This window comes from Hyperoodon ampullatus, assembly GCF_949752795.1.
Source record: "Hyperoodon ampullatus genome assembly, chromosome: 8".
Taxonomy (NCBI): Eukaryota; Metazoa; Chordata; class Mammalia; order Artiodactyla; family Ziphiidae; genus Hyperoodon; species Hyperoodon ampullatus.
Window position 1 is genome coordinate 2254282 of NC_136921.1, and position 17776 is coordinate 2272057.

A 17776-nucleotide genomic window follows, 5' to 3' on the forward strand; every position below is an offset into this window, starting at 1 on the left:
TGTGCAGCTCTTCCAAGCTTTCTGAGAAATGGCGCATGGAATGTGCATTTGTTGAGTCCTTGCATGCTGGTAAATGCATTTATTCTGATTCCCACGTGATGCATGAGGTGGTTGGGTCTAGAAGCCACTTTCCTTCAGGACTTTCAGATCCTCGTCTTGCCCTGGGAGTGGCCCCTGCAGAACCCGACACTGCTCGCAAGGTAGACCCTTGGGCCCTGCGGCTCTGAAACCTCTCCGGACGCCCCCCAGCGAGGGGCTGCAGGCCACAGCGAGCCCACGCTGACCCCTCTTGGGCACTGGGTCTCCTCTGATGGAGCAGCACACCTCGAGTCACTTTGCCAGCGATCTTCCCTGCTCCGTTTGCTCTGTCCTCTCCTGGCGTTTGTGTTAATTTGATGTCGGGCCTTTTTACTCCCATTTTTCAGATTTCTCAACGTCTTCTTCAGATATCTTCTTTCCGCTCTTTCACCTTTGTTTGAAGCGTCCTTCACTGTCCTTTCAGGATTACAAAAAGGGCAGCTCTGAGCACACACACTCTCTGAATTCTGTGCCGCTGCCCCCGCCATGTCCTGGGCATCCTTGGTGGTTCAGTCTCCGCTTTCCTCACTCGCTGCTGGGCGTGGTGTCAGGGCAAGGCAGTGTTGCTTCCAGATAGACGGACCTCAGTGCCCCTGAAAGGGGCCCCCACTGGGGCCGGGGGCCTCGCGCTCCCTCTTGTGGGTGCTGCACTGCCCTGGACCTCAGGAGCAGCTTCCGTCCCTGGGCCGGACACGTGGTTGTGGAAACCCTGTGTCGGTTCAGCTGAGATCTTAGTGGGCGAAGAGTTGTTGTTTCCTTGCCTGTTAACCTGGTGGGGTTTGGGCTTTCTTTTTTCTTTTTAAATAATGATAAAGTAAGAAACTCAGTGTACAAATAGAAACAAATGAAATGTGAATCTACAGTTATCTCAAAAATGTAAAAATAGTGTTTAAAACAATAGAAGTGGATCCTCTAGCCGGTGGGGAAGGCAGCTTTGTAGTTGGATCCTTTCCCTCTTTCGACATGAAAGTCTTGCCAGGGAACCTTGCTTTGTACACAAATGCTGCAAAGCAGAGAGGGCGTCTCTCCCAGAATCAGCGCCTCCAGAGCAAGTTGAGCCTCTGGGAAGGGCTGGCACCTTCCTCGCACATCTTTGATTTCTCTGGGGAGCGTCGTTTAGGGGGCCTGCTTCTCTCTCCTCTTCCCAGGATCCACAGAGCAACCGTCCTTTGCCTCCCAGCCTCCTTCAGGGTCACCCGGCAGCCTGGACCCCCAGCCCTGCCCCCTGTGCTCCCCAAAGGGCAGAGTCACAGTGGCCGTGAGACACACACATGGCCCGGTTCTTATAACCCAAACCAGCTTACGTCTGATTCTGGGGGGAATTTGGTTGTGTTGCTTGTTGCTCTAGACAGCAGTAAACTTCCTGTTCCAGAAAGATTAAAAACAGCAGGGTAGCTGATTAAAAACAAAAACAAAAGGTAAAAACTCGCCAGTTTGCAAATCCACAAGTAGTAGAAGCTTGAATGTAGTTGCGTAAAGCCTCAGAACACACGCGTCTCCGGGGTGGTGGGCTTACCCCTGGACTCCCGAGCCGCTGGCCTGCGGGGCTGAGATTCCCGTGTCTGGAGACCACCGGGAGGGCCCCAGCTGTGTGAGGCTGCCCTCTTCCCAAGACGGCCCGCCCCCTATGTGGGACTGGACTGGCCCGGGGGCAGTGGTGTCTGGGCTCCAGGCGCAAAGGGTGGGACCACGGTGGGCTTAAAGATGTGGGTTTGCAAAGGGCTCCACGCACACAAGCAGAGCTGTTAACCAAAACCAAACCAAGCCTAAGCACCTGTGCCCAAGGGTCAGGCGAACACCTGCAGGCAGCATGGCTAATCCTCTCACCGGGGCGGGTTGACCTTAGCACCCTCTCAGTGGCCGGGAGCCCGAGTGGGCAGCTGGCTCCTGGTCTGTTACGTGAGGGAGGAATTTATGATTCTCAGTTGAACGGGAAAGTCTGTAATGTAGGGGTCATAGTAACATTTGTGGGCCAGAGCCCCCAAACCATCCCCGATGGCCGGGTTTCCTCCCAGCTACTTGTAAATGCAGTGGCTGCTCCAACATGTATATGACCCTCTGTCCGCAGACAGTTCACTAAAGGCATCGGGTACATCTGAGTCAGTGTTTGGACTGATGGATGGGGCTGGACGTCTTCTGCCCGAGGCCTCAGGTTGCCGCCTTGCTCCACCCTGGAACAGCACATCTGTGTTAAGCTAATATTTACTCAATGAGTATATTCTCACACTGCCCACGAGATAACCTTGACCCCAGTTGTGTCTGCCTGCTTGTAATGGTGTCTCCTTTCCGTGCAGCGTCTGAACCCAATCTGAAATTACGCTCCAGGCTAAAGCAGAAAGTGGCTGAAAGACGGAGCAGCCCCCTGTTACGCAGGAAAGATGGGCCGGTGGTCACGGCTCTAAAAAAGCGTCCTCTGGACGTCACAGGTATGTTCCTGCAAACCCGCTGCCCGCTGAGAGGCTCTCCTGTGCGCCGTCCCTTCAGCACCGAAACCTGCCTCTCCGCGTGTCCCCACCGCCGCCCGCCCCCTGCCCCAAGGGCTCTTGTGCCCGCAGTGCCAGCCCCGTCAGTCCCAGGGCCACGGTTGGCGCCCCAGCAGGGGGTCTCAGGCCCTATCCCTGTACAGCGTGTCCTGTTCCCGACCTTGACCCAGCCAGGCAGGTGCGAGCAGTCAGACCTCCTGACGTCACAGGAGACTTTCAGGAATTTTAAGTGGAGGCTTCTCCGAAGGTGGGATTTTAACTGATCCTGCCCTATCAGTGGTGAATGCCACGTTTCCTACCTGCCCCACTGCCCATTAAACAGTGTCTGAACCACTGGAGAGCGTGAGAATCTTCCTGGGAAGAGTGGGACGGACAGGGGCGGGGGAAGGAGGAGGGAGCTTGGGACTTTCCGAGTCTCCGTTCACGCACTGCTCTCGGCCCCCACCTAGCGGCCGACTCGGGGAAGCACACCCAGCAGGCAGAGCCCCGTCCTGGGATGCACCCCACTTCCCGACACACACCCCAGTCCCTAGGGCGCACCTCACTTCCTGGGCGTGCACCCCACTTCCAGAGGGTGCACATCCACCAGCCCTACAATCACGGGGCAAAGGGGCTGCTCAGGCGGCCTGGTAACAGGAGGGGCGGGACCATGTTTGCACCAAGTGCAGGGTTTGGTGGGAAAACCAGGGCTCTCGGCAGCGTCCTTCAGGGCCAAGTTCCCGGGGAAGGAGGAGGGGCTCCTGGGTGCTGGTGCTCCCCACGTGAGGGGCCGGGAACCTCACGCTCAGATTTGAGTCCAGGGTCCGGGATGGGATGAGAGCTGGAGTGCCCTCACCCCTGTCCCGCAGCCCGGGGCTGAAACCCCTAGTCCGAGGCTCTGCTTCTGGACTTCGTGGGTTTGTGTGAAGCGGAGCCTGAGGCCTCATGCCCGGGGGCCCATCTTTGTCATCGTGTGCTCATTCTGGTAGAGAGATCAGGGAAGAGTGTCACCTCAAGATCCTCTGCCTGGGGGATTCCGTTCAGACTCGGGCCCCGAATGAGTTAGAGCGTGTGTCTCACCACACGTGGGCCTTGTCTCTCTGGGGGATGCCAGGCTGTGGACGGCGGGCCCCTACGTTCATTTCCAGTCCCGCCTCTGGTGGGACGCAGTCCCCGGTGGCTTCTTTCTGAGCGTCGGCTCTGGCATTCGTGCTGTTAGCCTGTGACTGTGTCAGGACCGGGCTGGGCACCAAAATGGTGAGCTGCGTTCTCACCTCCAGGGAGCTTCCAATCTAACTGGAGCCCAGACGTCACGTGTGGAGCGGCTAACGCACCACACGCGGCCCCAGCTTGGCCCTGGGCTGTGTTACCCAAAGAGGGCACAACGAAGGCAGCAGGGCAGGGCGGTGGTGGAGGCCACGCCGGGCCCGGGGAAGCTCGATGGGGGAATGCAGGCAGCACGGAGATGAGGGATGGGTTTCCCGGCCAGCACACCTCCCGGCGGCGGGAGAGGCAGGATGCTCTGAGCAGAGCTGGCTTTCCACAAGACTGGAAAATAAGGAGTTCCAGGCAGGGAGGGTCCCAGAGAGTGAGGGCACCTCCCCCGGGGTACTGGGGTGGTGGTGAAGGTTCCTGAGCAGGAGAGGTCCGCAGCGTCGCCGAAGCAGCTCCACCGGCCGGTACAGGGGGACGGGGAGGGACGGCAGTGAGACGGGGGCCAGAGGCGGCACTGAGATGATGGTGAGACAGGTCCCGGGACGTGGCAGCGTCACTCTGCCTGTCCCCAATCCCTCGTCAGAGCCGTGCCCATCAGGGAAGGCAAACGAGGGAATCAGGTGCCCCTCCAACACTATCCAGGGAAAATTGCCGTTAACATCTGAGCATATTTCCTTCCAGTCCTTTTTCTGTGTGTTTGTCACACGCCCTGTGTACACTTGTATCCTTTCCTCACTTGATATTAGTCACAACACTTTCTGGCACCTTTAATGGTATTCCGTTGTGCTGATACAAATAACATCGTGACGGTTACGCATTTATATTTATTTTCTTAGACCAGAGTCCTTGAAGTGGAATGAAAAAATAATCAACATTATTGAGTTGAAAACGGCTGAAAAGTTGGAGGGACATATATTTTTTTATTGCCCCCGAAAGTTGTCGTGCTTTCCCACGCACACCTGGGAGAGTTTATGTGCCAATGCTGCTGAGACAGGCCAGCTTAGAGGAAGGTGGGAGGGCCTCACCACATGGGCGTCCGAGGCAGAGTGATGGCTGCCATGGGGGTCGGGGAAGCAAGCCCTGTCTTCACGCGTGAAGTGTGACACCTGCCAGCCCAGTCAGGGGGGCGCATGTGAATGTGACTTCACTGGGCGGAGACCAGGCTCTGGATCTGGTGGGGGGAGGGAGGGGAGCCGGGGCCTGAGTTCACCATCAGTGCCCCGGAGGGCGGGGCGGGCCCTCGAGTGGACAGAGCCACTTGCTGCCAGGGTGTCCCCAGGGGGACCGCTGCTCAGTGGAGAGGATGAGAGCGCTCACGCTCCCCTGGGTTGAGGGGGTCGTGCATGTGCCCTTGGGGTCAGGTCTCCTTCCCCGAGTGAGCCGGGCCTGTGGGGTTGGGCACTGGGGTGTGGGCACTGCCATCCACGCCAGCACCCTCAGCCTTCTCACTGTTACCCCGAGTTCAGCTGGAATCAGGTTTCAGAGTCCGCCAGGCCCCGTGGGCAGCTCCGTGGTCTTGTGCACTGAAGGGTGGCCTGCTGAACCCCCTCGCGGTGCAGCTTAGGGACGTGGTGGCCCAGATCTCCCCTCCTCGAGCCTGGGAACCCAGATCAGGGCAGAGTCTTAAGTCATCAGTGCCCGTGGTCAGTGAGTACTCAGGAGGGAAAGGCAAATGGCTCAGCCTGGCTCCCTCTGGAAGGTTTTGACCAGAGGCTGCCACTGATAAACACCGTTCAGCCAAACAAGCCCCTCCTATTACGTCCCGTGTTTGCACACACAGCAACAGTGGCTCCTTTGGAATTGAGGGGCAGGCCCGGCTGGGACACACGGCCGCCTCAGTCCCAGCCCTGATGCGTGGGCTGGGGCCACTCCCCCCGTCACAGCTACTTGGAGAGTATCTTGGGGTGAGTTTTCAGATAACCCTGATCAGTGACAGAAGCCACCAGCTGTGCTCTTCCCTGGATGTTTGAAAAATGCAGATTAGCTCAAAGCAAATGTTGACCGAGGGGGCTCTATAAGCAAGCACAGTGAATCTGACCTTCCCCTGTTCACAGTCATTTGGCCTCTGTGTTTTCTTGCCTTTTGTTGTTAGAATATCAGTAAGTGTTCAGGGTCTCTTTTTCTGGGGTTTACAATCATCTTGAGACTTTTCAAAAGGGGAATAAAGTTGAGAGTGTGCACAGCTTAGAAGGTGCCAGTGGGGCCTCCATGAGCCACAGGCTTGCGAAGCTCACAAGGGGTCGCTAGCAAAACGGAGAGCAGGGGATTAGCTCCACGGCCCTGGTTTGGGGACTGAGGTCCTGTTCTTTCTTGCTGGGACTTCTGCCGTCAGCCAGCTCGAAGCAGAAGTGCAGCTTTGAGGACAGGCGGCCAGCGCAGCTCAGGGCCTCGGAAGCTGTGTCCTTGCCTGACCTGAGTCAGGCTCACAGGTGTCTCTCCCACCCCCAGACTCGGCCTGCAGCAGCGCCCCGGGCTCCGCACCCAGCTCACCCAACAACAGCTCTGGGAACGCCAGCGCGGAGAATGGGATCGCGCCCGCCGTCCCCAGCATCCCGACCGAGGTCAGTGCCCAGCGCTCCTGTCCACGTCTGGTGTTTTGGCTCCAAAGAGCAGTTTCCAGCTGCCCTTCAGTCTTGACTGACAGGGGCAGCGTTTCAGAAGCATCTCAGGAACCAGGAGCCTCTGACCACAGGGGTCAGCGACCCTCACCTCTGCCGGTCAGACCAGGTGTGCTACAGGTTGAGAGGGATGTGGGTGCAGAGAGAGCTCCGGGAGAGCTCTCTCTGGGGGGCTGCTCCGGCCAGGTGGAGGGGGCCCAGGGCTGGCTGCAGGTCATGCCCTTGACCAGACCTCGGTCAGGGCCATGTTCCGGGCCAGAGTTTCCAGAACCTTTGCTCCGTGCATTCATTTCCCTCCTTATTCACTTTCTCTCCCCCGGCTCATCCCACAAGTGTCTCTGGAGCTCCTGCCTCGTGCCAGCCCTGTGCCAGGCACCCTCCCCCGCCAAGGGCCTGCTTCCCGTCGTCTCTCCCGTGCCCACTGGGATGGGCAGGTGCCGACCGGTATCAGGGGCCCGAGGGCGGGGGCGACCGCTGGGAAGCCGGCTGCACACCTCGTTTCCCTGGACTGAGCCAGTGGTGCCGTGTACTTCCCGCTCAGACGGTCCTACTGACTGCAAGGTTCTCATGAGGTTTTTTACATTCCTTCCAACTTACAGGAGGCTATAATTTATCAAATACTGGTATTTACTTTCTTCCTTAAATATTTAGAAATGAGTCCTGCCCTTCCAGAGGGTTGACAAGTCTTAGTGGGAGGACACGGGCACACGTGTCCACTCCATTTTCATTTCCAGTTTCTAGACACTTAAGGTATAAGCAGATTTTTAGAAACTAAGATGACTGCTAGAAATGATTTTGTACTACTGCCTCTAGCTTGCCGAATCCCCATTTTCTTTTATTCTTTTCCTTTATATGTCTACTTCTTTTATTACCTGTGCATTTCAACCTACCGGTTTAAATACTTGTTTACATTATTAAAAGTTTTAACAACCCTTCTCTGTGAGACTGAGTTCATAGCTGAGGTCTACCTGTAATTAGCCTTAGAACTTGGCCTAGAAATTGCTACCTGGAATGAGACGTGAATGCTGGATGTGGCTTGTCAATAGCTGTCATAGATCCTGATTTTATTTAAAACGGGCAGTTGTGTACCTAAAGGTTCATATTGTAGAGATGCCTTATTTGGGTGGGTGCCAGTTTAAATTATGTGTTAATTTTTACAAATCACATGTTAATGTAAATTAAGCTACTGCAGATTAATAGATGTCAGAGGAGTCACAAGAAACGTAAAGAGTGCAGTGTTCATGTTTTACGTTAGATATTCATTGTAATCATGGGGGTAGTCTTTGAAAATTTGATCACAATGGGATGTCCGTTGTGGATTTCAAGTACAGTTAGAACTGGACAGTTCCCTCTGAGAGCTGCGTTCTGGCTGCTCCTCTCCTCCAGTCCAGAGGCGAGGTGGGTGCTCATGCGGTAGCGAGGCCCACTGGCCCAGCACCCCCTTTCCCTGCTTGACTGAGGGATGCTCAGCATCCTCCACACCTCCCCCGCCCCGCTTACACGGAGGAAGCAGGGCTCCCCTGACCCGTGGACGGCCGCTCCCCAGGGGAAGACATTCAGCCGATGCCGAAAGCCAAGTGTGATTCGGGGGCGTGCCGGGGGCATGCTGCCCTGGCCCTGGCCTTTCTGGGCAGCTGGGCAGCTGAGAAGCACGTCCTAGGGCAGATGGAGATGGCCGGCACCGGAAATGCGGACAAATCAACATACCAGACAATTCCCAGAAGGCTGCTTTAGTTCTAAAAATAAATCAGGTAAAAAAAAAATAAAAAGCCTTGGTTATAAAGAGGAAATGACAGCTTTCAAACATTAAATGTTTGCTTATTTTGTTCCTGGACAAATCCAGGAACAAAATCGTGCTTTCCTTGGCAATCTCAATCACTTTCTCTAAATCATAGCTTACTGATTTTTTTTGTATCTAGAAAAAGGGCTACTTTTTAAAGTAACCCTTTAATCATTACTGTACAATTGAATATGTGAATGAATTAGAGGTGGCTGCAGCCATCTCTCCGGGGAAGATGCACTAACTTCCCTCCCAGGTGAAGAACGCCGGTCCTTCCTGCTTGCCCTTAGAGCATGAGGACGGAGTTTATCACGTGCATGTGTGTTTCCAGGTAACACCAAGTATGACACCATTAAGCCACCTAGGAAATTCTGCAAAGCACCGAATACTGCGCACATGCCCTGGGGTGGTAATCGCCCAGTCCTCTGATGGACTTTCCAGCCGGGGCTACAGGTAGCCCGCCATTGTTTACAATAACTTGTGACAACTTTCAGCTCATATTTTTTTTTTAACCTTGCAAATGAAATTTTAAAGCACCCAAAATGTTTCCCATCCTTAATTATATAGTCCATTGTGAGAAGAACTAGGAGAGAATTGGTTATGTGTCCGTCGCTAGTGTTAATTTCCATGACACCACCAGCTAGCGTCACGGCAACCACCTTCTCGTCCTCTTCTTCCTGTGCCCTTGGTCCCGCACACGTCACTGGGCGTCTAGTGAGGGAGGATACCATGTGAATAGGACAGTGTCCTTTGAGCAAAGAACCTTCATTCTAGAAGCAAAAAGATGTGAAATACGACAGCAATTCAAGTCCTCGGGGACTGGTACTTAACCACACGTGATAAATAAGTTCCCAAGTCATCAACAAGATTTTTCCAACCTGAACGTCCCCATGTGTAAACGTGCCCTCGTGGATTTATCCTCTGACATGCTGTAGCACACTGTGGACGCTGCTGCAGAGAGCGCTTCTGTGGCCAAGTCTGTGTGCGTCCAGCTTTATCTGCTAAGCGTGCATCCTGAGGGTGGAGTGGGATTTTAGGATTTAAGGTTAGCTCCGGTTTTAAGGCTTTTGACATGGATTGCCAAATTGTCCTGCAGAAGGAGCACGCCGATTTATGATCCAGCCAGCAGTGTGTTTCTGTTTCTCTGGGTCAAGGTGCTGTAGTCATTTTTGAAAATCTTTGCCAACTGGATAGGTTTTTAAATGTTTTTAGATGTTTAGATATGTTTTTAGATTACCGATGATGTTGAGTACTTTTTTTCTATGAGTCTTTTTCTCCATACTGGTTCTTCTTTGTCATTTTTCACTAATTGTTGTTTGATTTGCATGTTCTTTATATATTGGTCTTTGTCTCTACTATACGTTGCCAACCTTGTTGTCACCATTATTTGCCTTTTATGTGAGGGGTTTCTTTTTTTTTTTTTTTTTTTTTTTTTGCGGTACGCGGGCCTCTCACTGTTGTGGCCTCTCCCGCTGCGGAGCACAGGCTCCGGATGCGCAGGCTCAGCGGCCATGGCTCACGGGCCCAGCCGCTCCACGGCATGTGGGATCCTCCCCGGACCAGGGCACGAACCTGCGTCCCCTGCATCGGCAGGCGGACTCTCAACCACTGCGCCACCAGGGAAGCCTGGGATTTCTTTTTTAATCAATACTTTCTTCTCTAGTTTCTACCTGTCATGATATGTTTGGAAAGACATTCCCGACTCCAAGAATATATTTTTAAATATATTGTCCTAGATTTTATTCTGATAGTTTACAACGATGAGTGAATTGAATAAGAACAAAACAAGAGAGTGAAGGATTGTGAATCAGGCTGTAGTGCTTGTGGCCTGCTTTGAATGCCGTGTTCACCCCCATGCTGTCCTCGTTAATAGATTTCCGTACCGGGGATCTCAGAACTGGGCGTGGTCTGCCCCGAAGTGTTTTCTGTGGTCGTTTCCCTTGGCGAGTGTCACCTAGGCTTGGTGGTGCAGAGCCTGTGTGACGGCGCTGTGTGCTCTGTCCCCAGACCAGCCTGGCGCACAGACTCGTGACGCGAGAAGGCTCGGTGGGCCCGCTGCCCCTGTACACGTCACCATCCCTGCCCAACATCACGCTGGGACTTCCCGCCACCGGCCCCCCCGCGGTAAGTGGGCGCCCACGGGTCTGGGTGGCAGTGGCGCGGGGTGGCCGTCCCAGGCCCCTGACCCCGAGAGCCTGGTTGTGCCTCTCCAGGGGGCGGCCAGCCAGCAGGAGGCCGAGAGACTGGCCCTCCCGGCCCTCCAACAACGCATCTCCCTCTTCCCCGGCACCCACCTCACCCCCTACCTGGGCACCGCACCCCTGGAGCGCGACTCGGGGGCGGCTCCCAGCTCCCTTCTGCAGCACGTGGTCCTCCTGGAGCAGCCGCCCGCGCAGACGCCCCTCGTCACAGGTGAGCACGCTGCGGGCCGCGTCAGGCCGTCGTGAGCTCCCCGGGAGGGCCAGCGGGGTAGCTTGTCCCCCACAGAACTTCTGGACTTGCCCCTCGCATGCCAGGCTGTGGCGGATAGACCGAGTCCACTCACAGAGCCAGGCGCGTGGATGCAGGAGCGTCAGACACACCTTCTGGTTAATTTCCTGAGAGCAGGCTGACGGCCCCTCTGATGGGTCTGCCCTTTGGGTCGTCGGACACGTGATGGAAGCCCAGGGTTGGCTCTGGTGGGCAGTGGGTTTCTATTAGCAGTAACATTTTTGTTAATGTGCCCCATCTAAGGGGTGGTTATATTTAGAAAAAAATAGATTTGTTATGAAATTTGCCTAGCAACAACAGTGTAAAAGTGTTAACTTTCCGAGTGACGGAGTGCGTGGGGCTCGCCATGAAATGAGGGGGCCCTGCCGTAGGGTCATCAGCCCAGGTCCAGGCACCATCCAGCGGGGTGTTCAGCTTCCTCCCTGGGTTTTACAGGGGCCTACTGAGCCCTGAGTGTCAGCAGGGCGGCCCTGACCTCTCTCCCTCCTCAGCTGTTATGTGCTCTGGTTGTGGTGGTGACTCTTGGTCTTTTATCCTTTTTAACCTTCACCCTCGCTCTCTCCCTCACTTCCCTGCTGGCATGTCTGTCCTTCCTGGGGGTCTCATGGGCCCTTCCCCGCCCCCTCCCGGATCCTGGGATCTCTGGAGTCACCCTACACTCGTAGGAAGGCCCGGGAAGCCCTGCCAGGGTCCAGAGCTGTGCCAGTGTGACCATCCACATTGAAACTGAAAGCTAACAGCAGAGGGAAAGATTTGACGGGGAGACCCACATGTGACTCATTAGATGCTCACGTGGCCACTGGCTGTGGGGCAGTAGGAACGTGGAACACTCCGTCAGCCCAGGAAGCTCTGTCGGACAGCTCCGGCATGGCGCGTAGCCCCAGCTCTCAGCGTGGAAGCAGCCTGCGTGGGCCTCCCTCTCTCATCCCACGCAGCACGCGGGATGCCGCTCGCTCAGCACTGGCAAGGCCCGCACGGCGCCTTCTGGACCCACCGCCCTTTTCTCAGAGCCCTTTCTCTGCATCAGGCCCCGCTCAGGTACCCCCCGGCCCTCCTCCCGGGCACTCTGTGCAGGCAGTTCTGGGCATGCTTCCGTCCCCCCGGAGAACAGATGCTGGGCTTTCCTACGACCTTGCCACCCGCCGCGGTGTTTGACGAGGGAAGGTACACAGTAGACATTTCTGCGGTGGAGCCATATGCCAGGCAGGGTGTCTGAGCAGAGTCAGGAAGGATCATGGCAGGTTTGCCTCTGGCAGGTTCCCTGAGGTTCCCCAGTGGTCGGCCCACAGACCTGCCTGCTTGCTGGTGGTCACTGTGGACAGACAGACAGTGTCAGAGCTAGAACGGCATCATTTCACAAATACTCAGAAGCAGGTCCCTGTGGGAGGGGCAGCCTGAGCCCTCCCCCCACCCAACCCAGTCGGCCTCTGCAGGCAGCTGGTCACCCAGGACAGAATTTGATCCTAATTTACTGTGCCCTCATGCTTGAAAGTTTTACAACGTATACTGAAAACCAACTGCTTTTGAGTTATCATCAAAAACTCTTGTTAATGATCTAAGGGGTCATCTTTAGGTTCTGAACTGGGAACTATCTGCCAGCCGATGGGTTTGCTACTGGAAGGTCGGGATGCCCAGTTTTCAGGGGTGCTGATCACTACACTTGTCCCTGAGAGTGGTAGCCCCACAGTTTTACCCTCCAGAGGCGCTGGAGTCAAATTTGGGGTGAGTGGGATGGGGGTGAGAGGTGAGGAATGGAGGCAGAACAAAACTGGGGTCCAGCCCGAAAGGCCTGCGCCCCGGGCAGCTCCGTGTCAAACCCAAGCATTGCCGGCGTCGGGGTGTGTAAGGCCTCTCCACCGTCAGCGCACGCCGATGCCCCCGCAGGAACCGGGGCCTGTCCTCTGGGAGGCGTCGCCCGGTGAAGGCAGGCGTCTGCGCCATTGTCGAGCTACTGGAGGCCCAGATCAGAGAGAGGGGAGCCCTGGAGAACCCGCAGCGGCGGCAGGAACCGGAATCCCAGCCTCGCTGGCCCACTTGAGCTCCTTGTTCCTGAGCCTGTGTCCAACCGGACCTCAGATCTCCATGGAATTAGTATTCCCTCCTCTAGAAGCGAGAGAAGCTTCTCTGCGGGATATGATGTGGGGTCGGCCCGGGTGACCCCAGCGCAGGGCTCTGCTGTCCCATCACCTGTTACACCCTCATCCTTGGGGGTTCACAGGAGCTTTAAAAACAACAAGGGATGTTTTCCAAGAAGGGACCTTTCCAGTAACTAAGTAGCCTTTTAATGCCATAAATGCAGCGTTGTGTGGCTGGCGTCCTTATCTCCTCCGGGAAATGGTTTAAACCCCACAATACCTACATCAACAATTGATGAATTCTGAAAGACCTTCTTTACAATGATGCCGTTCTTTTTTTAAAAAACTTTTCTAGAAAGCTGGGGAGAGAATGATTCTATTCTATCTCTAATACATTTTGAGTTATTCACTTTAATTTAGTAGCCAAGCAGACAATAAAGTTTAAAATAACTTACCTTTCCAGAAAACTACTGGTTTGGATAAAAAGAGATGGTGGCTTAGGGAACTGTGGTTGATTAACTTTTTGAAAACGTAAAAAGGGACAGTTTTGTTAGAGTTGAGGGTTTTTTTTCCTGTTGGCACAAAGTAGTATTTTTAATTCAGAAATAACCCCCACGAAGGGACCAGGAAAAGACTGAGAATCCATACCCACCGGGGGTCTCAGGCTCAGACTAAACATGGCGACACAGCCCCGCTGGCTTTGGAGACCCTGGGGGAGGGCAGGAGCCACCCACCTGTCAGCAGGGCCACCTCAGGCAGGTGCCCCGTCGCAGGAGCCAGCCTCTCCGGGCAGCCGAGACCTGGCGTGTCAGTTCACCTGCTGTTTCTCCTGGTCAGACACCCTGATCTTGGGTCATAGTCTGCCTGAGTGATGTTTAGATGTTGTTCAGGTGCCAGGGAACAGACACTCAGGTGGCCTGGGATGGGTTTGTTATACCCTTTTGCCCATGGAACCAGGGAAAAATGGTAAACTATCTAAACCAACAATTTGTAAAAGAAAAAATACTGGGACTTCCCTGGTGGCGCAGTGGTTAAGAATCTACCTGTCAATGCAGGGGGCACGGGTTCGAGCCCTGGTCCAGGAAGATCCCACATGCTGCAGAGCAACTAAGCCCGTGCGCCACAGCTACTGAGCACGTTTGCCACAACTACTGAAGCCCATGTGCCCTAGAGCCCATGCTCTGCAACAAGAGAAGCCACCGCAATGAGAAGCCCATGCACTGCAACAAAGAATAGCCCCCGCTCGCCGCAACTAGAGAAAGCCCACGTGCAGCAACAAAGACCCAACGCAACCAAAAATAAATAAATAAATAAAAATCAATCAAAACTCATTAAAAAAAAATACTGATGGTTGGAATACAAAGGGATACAGGAGGAAAAACGTTTACCTTCCTGGGTTTTGCATGAAGAGGTTGCATTTTAAAACAAAATTCAAACACAGATTCAAACAAGACCCTGTCCCGTTAATATAGATTCCTAACTTAAAAACTTAGTCCAGGCACGGGTGCGGCCAAGCTGCCCTTTTCCTATGCAGCTGGTAGCAAAACCTTTCCAGAAATTCATAGAAAGAGATTTTGGCAATGTGCATCAGGATTTTTTAGTGTTAGTGCCCTCTTTGTGTATAAAATCTGTGCTTTAAGAGAACTTTAAGATGGTTTGATCCCTAGGGACCACTGATCCTCACACCCTGGTTCTGTGGGCTGTCGGGGAGGGCCTGCTCTTCCAGGACGCACTGGAGCCACCAGAACCCTGGCCCCTTCCTCAGCCGGACCTGGGCCCCCCTGAGGACGTTTGTGCCGGGGCTACACTCGTTTACGGCCTGGACCTGGGTGTCCGGGGACCAGATGATGGAAGGCCTCTGCCCTGAAGCCCAAGCTTAGAGCAGGCCCGGCGGGCTGCAGGGAGGCAGTGCCAGACCGGCCGGCCTCCGTCAGTCACTCAACGGCCCTCTCTCCTCCCCTCTGCTGCCTCTCCCCGCTGTGTTCTCTTCAGACCGCTATCTGGCAGGCCTGGGAGCGCTGCCCCTGCACGCGCAGCCCCTGGTGGGGGCGGAGCGCGTGTCCCCGTCTGCGCACAAGCTGCGGCAGCACCGCCCGCTGGGCCGCACGCAGTCGGCGCCGCTGCCCCAGAGCGCACAGGCGCTGCAGCACCTGGTGGTCCAGCAGCAGCACCAGCAGTTCCTGGAGAAGCACAAGCAGCACTTGCAGCAGCCGCAGCTGCACCTCAGCAAGGTGAGGGCCGGGCGCAGCGGGTGGCGGGGCCTGGGGGCTCGGGTGCGGCTGGAGCGGGCTGTGCGCGTGAAGCCCCGCACGGTTCTCTGGGGTCTGTTAAGGGCACTTAACCCTCTTAAGCAAACCCGCAGCAGAGAGTCCCCAACAGAGGCACAGGGCCCCCAAGACACGGGTTCTGAGCCCCTTGGCACTTGTGCCCTGCCCGCCTGTTGCAGCAGCCTCATCGCAAGGGCTCCCGCCCAGAGGTCTGCATCCCTCCAAGGTCTGGACGGTCACTCCCGGCCCCCTTTCAACAGGAAGCAGCGGCAAGGTTAGTGTGGCCCTGCTGGTTATGCAAACAGAGGAGCAGCGACTCTGAGCGGCTCGTTTTAAACGCTCGCATTCGGAGTGGAGCCTCTTTCTGTCAGAGGAGACGAGCCACTTCGGAACGTGGTCCAGCGGTTCCTCCGAAGGTTAAACACGGAGCGACCACGTTGCCTGGCAGCTCGGGGGCGTCTGTCCGGGAGAACTCAGGGCCAGGGCCTGGCCACGAGCGCTCAGAGCAGCGCTGCTCCAGATGGGTGGGCGGGGGGCAGCCCCCGTACCCATCGCACGGTGCGTGATAAACAGAGCGTGGCACGTCCGTACGATGGGACGTTGCTGAACCACAAAGAGGAAAGAAGCACTGACACAGGCCACACGTGGGTAAACCCCGAAAACGTGGTGCTGAGTGAAAAAGGCCAGGCACAAAGACTAACACACACATGGTGCGTGATTCCATTCACGTGAAACGTCCAGAACAGGCAGATCCATAGACAGACAGGAGGTTGGTGGTCACCGGGGGCTGGGGGTGTGTCGTTTCTTTATGAGACCGTGGAAACGTTCTAAACGCAGCTTATGGTGACGGTTGCATCACTCTGTAAATATACTAAAAGCCACTGTGTTACACAATTTAAAGGGCGTGAATTTTATGCTGTATGAATTACATCTCAATAAAGCTGTTAAAATAAGAGGTTGAGGTGATAGGAGGCAGCTTTGGGGATTTTCAGAAGGAAACGTGAGGACGCCGGTGGGTTGGGGGCCACGAGACCTGATGACGGACGTGTCTGCTTCCCGTGAAAGCTCACCCGTCATTTCCCCTTTTCGGGTGGGTCACCTGTGCTCCACTTGTCAGATGCGCTTAGGCCTCTGTATGCTTCCCTTGGGGATGGAAGGGTCAGGGAGGGGAGGGGCCTAGGGACGAGGGAAGGGTCATGTGTCTAGGTGCCCGGCAGGTGAGGTGCCCGGCAGGTGCAAGGTGGAGAGGTGAGGAGGGACCCCGCCCTCTCCAGGGATGAGGCCAGATGCTCAGGGCAGGCCAAGCCCAGGCCCCTGCTGCCCACCAGACGCTGGGACACAGGCTCACCAGCCCCACCCCGGAGCCACCTTGGCTGCGCGGGCTTTCCTACCAGGCAGCACAGGGCGGTGTCAGTCGTGGGAGGGGCCGCTGAAGCCAGCCCCCGACTCGGGCAAGAAAGGCACCTGATCAGGGTGGGTGAGCGGGGCACCACCAAGTGTCGAAGCGTCACAGGCGCTTCGCGTCACCTTCCCAATGCCGACTGGCTGCTGTTTTGTTTTTCTTGCGGTTCGCGGGCCTCTCACTGCTGTGGCCTCTCCCGTTGCGAAGCACAGGCTCCGGACGCGCAGGCTCAGCGGCCATGGCTCACGGGCCCAGCCACTCCGCGGCATGTGGGATCTTCCCGGACGGGGGCACGAACCCGCGTCCCCTGCATCGGCAGGCGGACTCTCAACCACTGCGCCACCAGGGAAGCCCCTGAGCGGCTTCTTAATTGTACTGCGTCACTAACCGAGTGATGGATGGGTAGGAGGTTTTAGGAAGACAGGACACACCTATTCATGTGTGGTACATTCTTCACAGAGTGATTTAGAAGCTGGCTGATCCCCCTGGATTTTGTTCTGTGATTGATTTGCCGTAGCGAATGACAGTTGACTGACGTGTTTGTACGCTGTTCTCCTGGGATGCGCAGGGAGCTGACAGTCGCATCTAGTACCGCCAGTACTGCCATTTCTGCCCTTCATCTTGGGGGGCTCGTACCCTGACGAGGGTACGAGCCAGCTCCCTGCAGCCCTGGCCAGCGTGCACCGGGATTGCACCCATTCCTTGCGTGCTTCGCTGCTTGTTCAGCCTCCATGGTGAATATGAAAACTGGGCCTCGTTTGTTTGGGTGTCTAATGGTAAGTGTGTCCAATGACCTTTAAATACTGGCCTGCTCACCAGTTAGGTTTGGGCCCTGAACTCTAGTCTGGCTTTTAGAAGCTTCTTGTTATGAACATGAGTTACATCTGTTCTCGTTTAATTGATGAGAGGGTGCTCCCAAGATCCTAAAGGCCTTTGGGAGACAAAGAGCTGATCCATTTGTCCCGTCTGCTGCTGCATCACCGCCGACGTTTCCACTGTCACACTCACCCGCAGCGAGCCTTGCTTCCTCTCACGGAGCCGGATCTGCTGAGTGACCAGCCCGGCCTGTGGATGCAGAGCTGCGTTTTACAGACGGACAGGGAGAGAAACAGACCTCTGTCTGTGGCTGTGGCCCAAGGAGACTGGCTGCACACACACCGGTGTCACTGCTGAGAGAAGACCCCTGGCGGGTGTGTGGCAGGCCCCTCGGCGTCACAGGGAGGCCGCCACGTGGGGCAGCCCTCCCCCCCACCCCAGTGTGGACTTTCCGCCCCCCGAGAGGTGCTGCATCCTGCCAGGATGGGCTGTAGGGATGGGGGTCGTGCCCCTGGGATCCCTGACAGTGAAGCTGCTGGGGGAAGGGAGGGGACACTCCTCACCCAGGCCGAC

General features: G+C 55.7%; 1 protein-coding gene across 1 annotated transcript in view; it reads left to right on the forward strand.

The window, feature by feature from the left end:
* Positions 1–17776, forward strand: part of HDAC4 (histone deacetylase 4) — a gene marked incomplete at both ends in the record, with an annotated part of 189087 nt that overhangs the window by 115964 nt on the left and 55347 nt on the right. The window contains 5 exons of the mRNA XM_079709944.1: positions 2373–2504; positions 6204–6316; positions 10161–10277; positions 10367–10565; positions 14711–14949. Coding sequence (XP_079566070.1) covers positions 2373–2504; positions 6204–6316; positions 10161–10277; positions 10367–10565; positions 14711–14949 — 800 coding nt within the window. The remainder of the gene's footprint in view (positions 1–2372; positions 2505–6203; positions 6317–10160; positions 10278–10366; positions 10566–14710; positions 14950–17776) is intronic.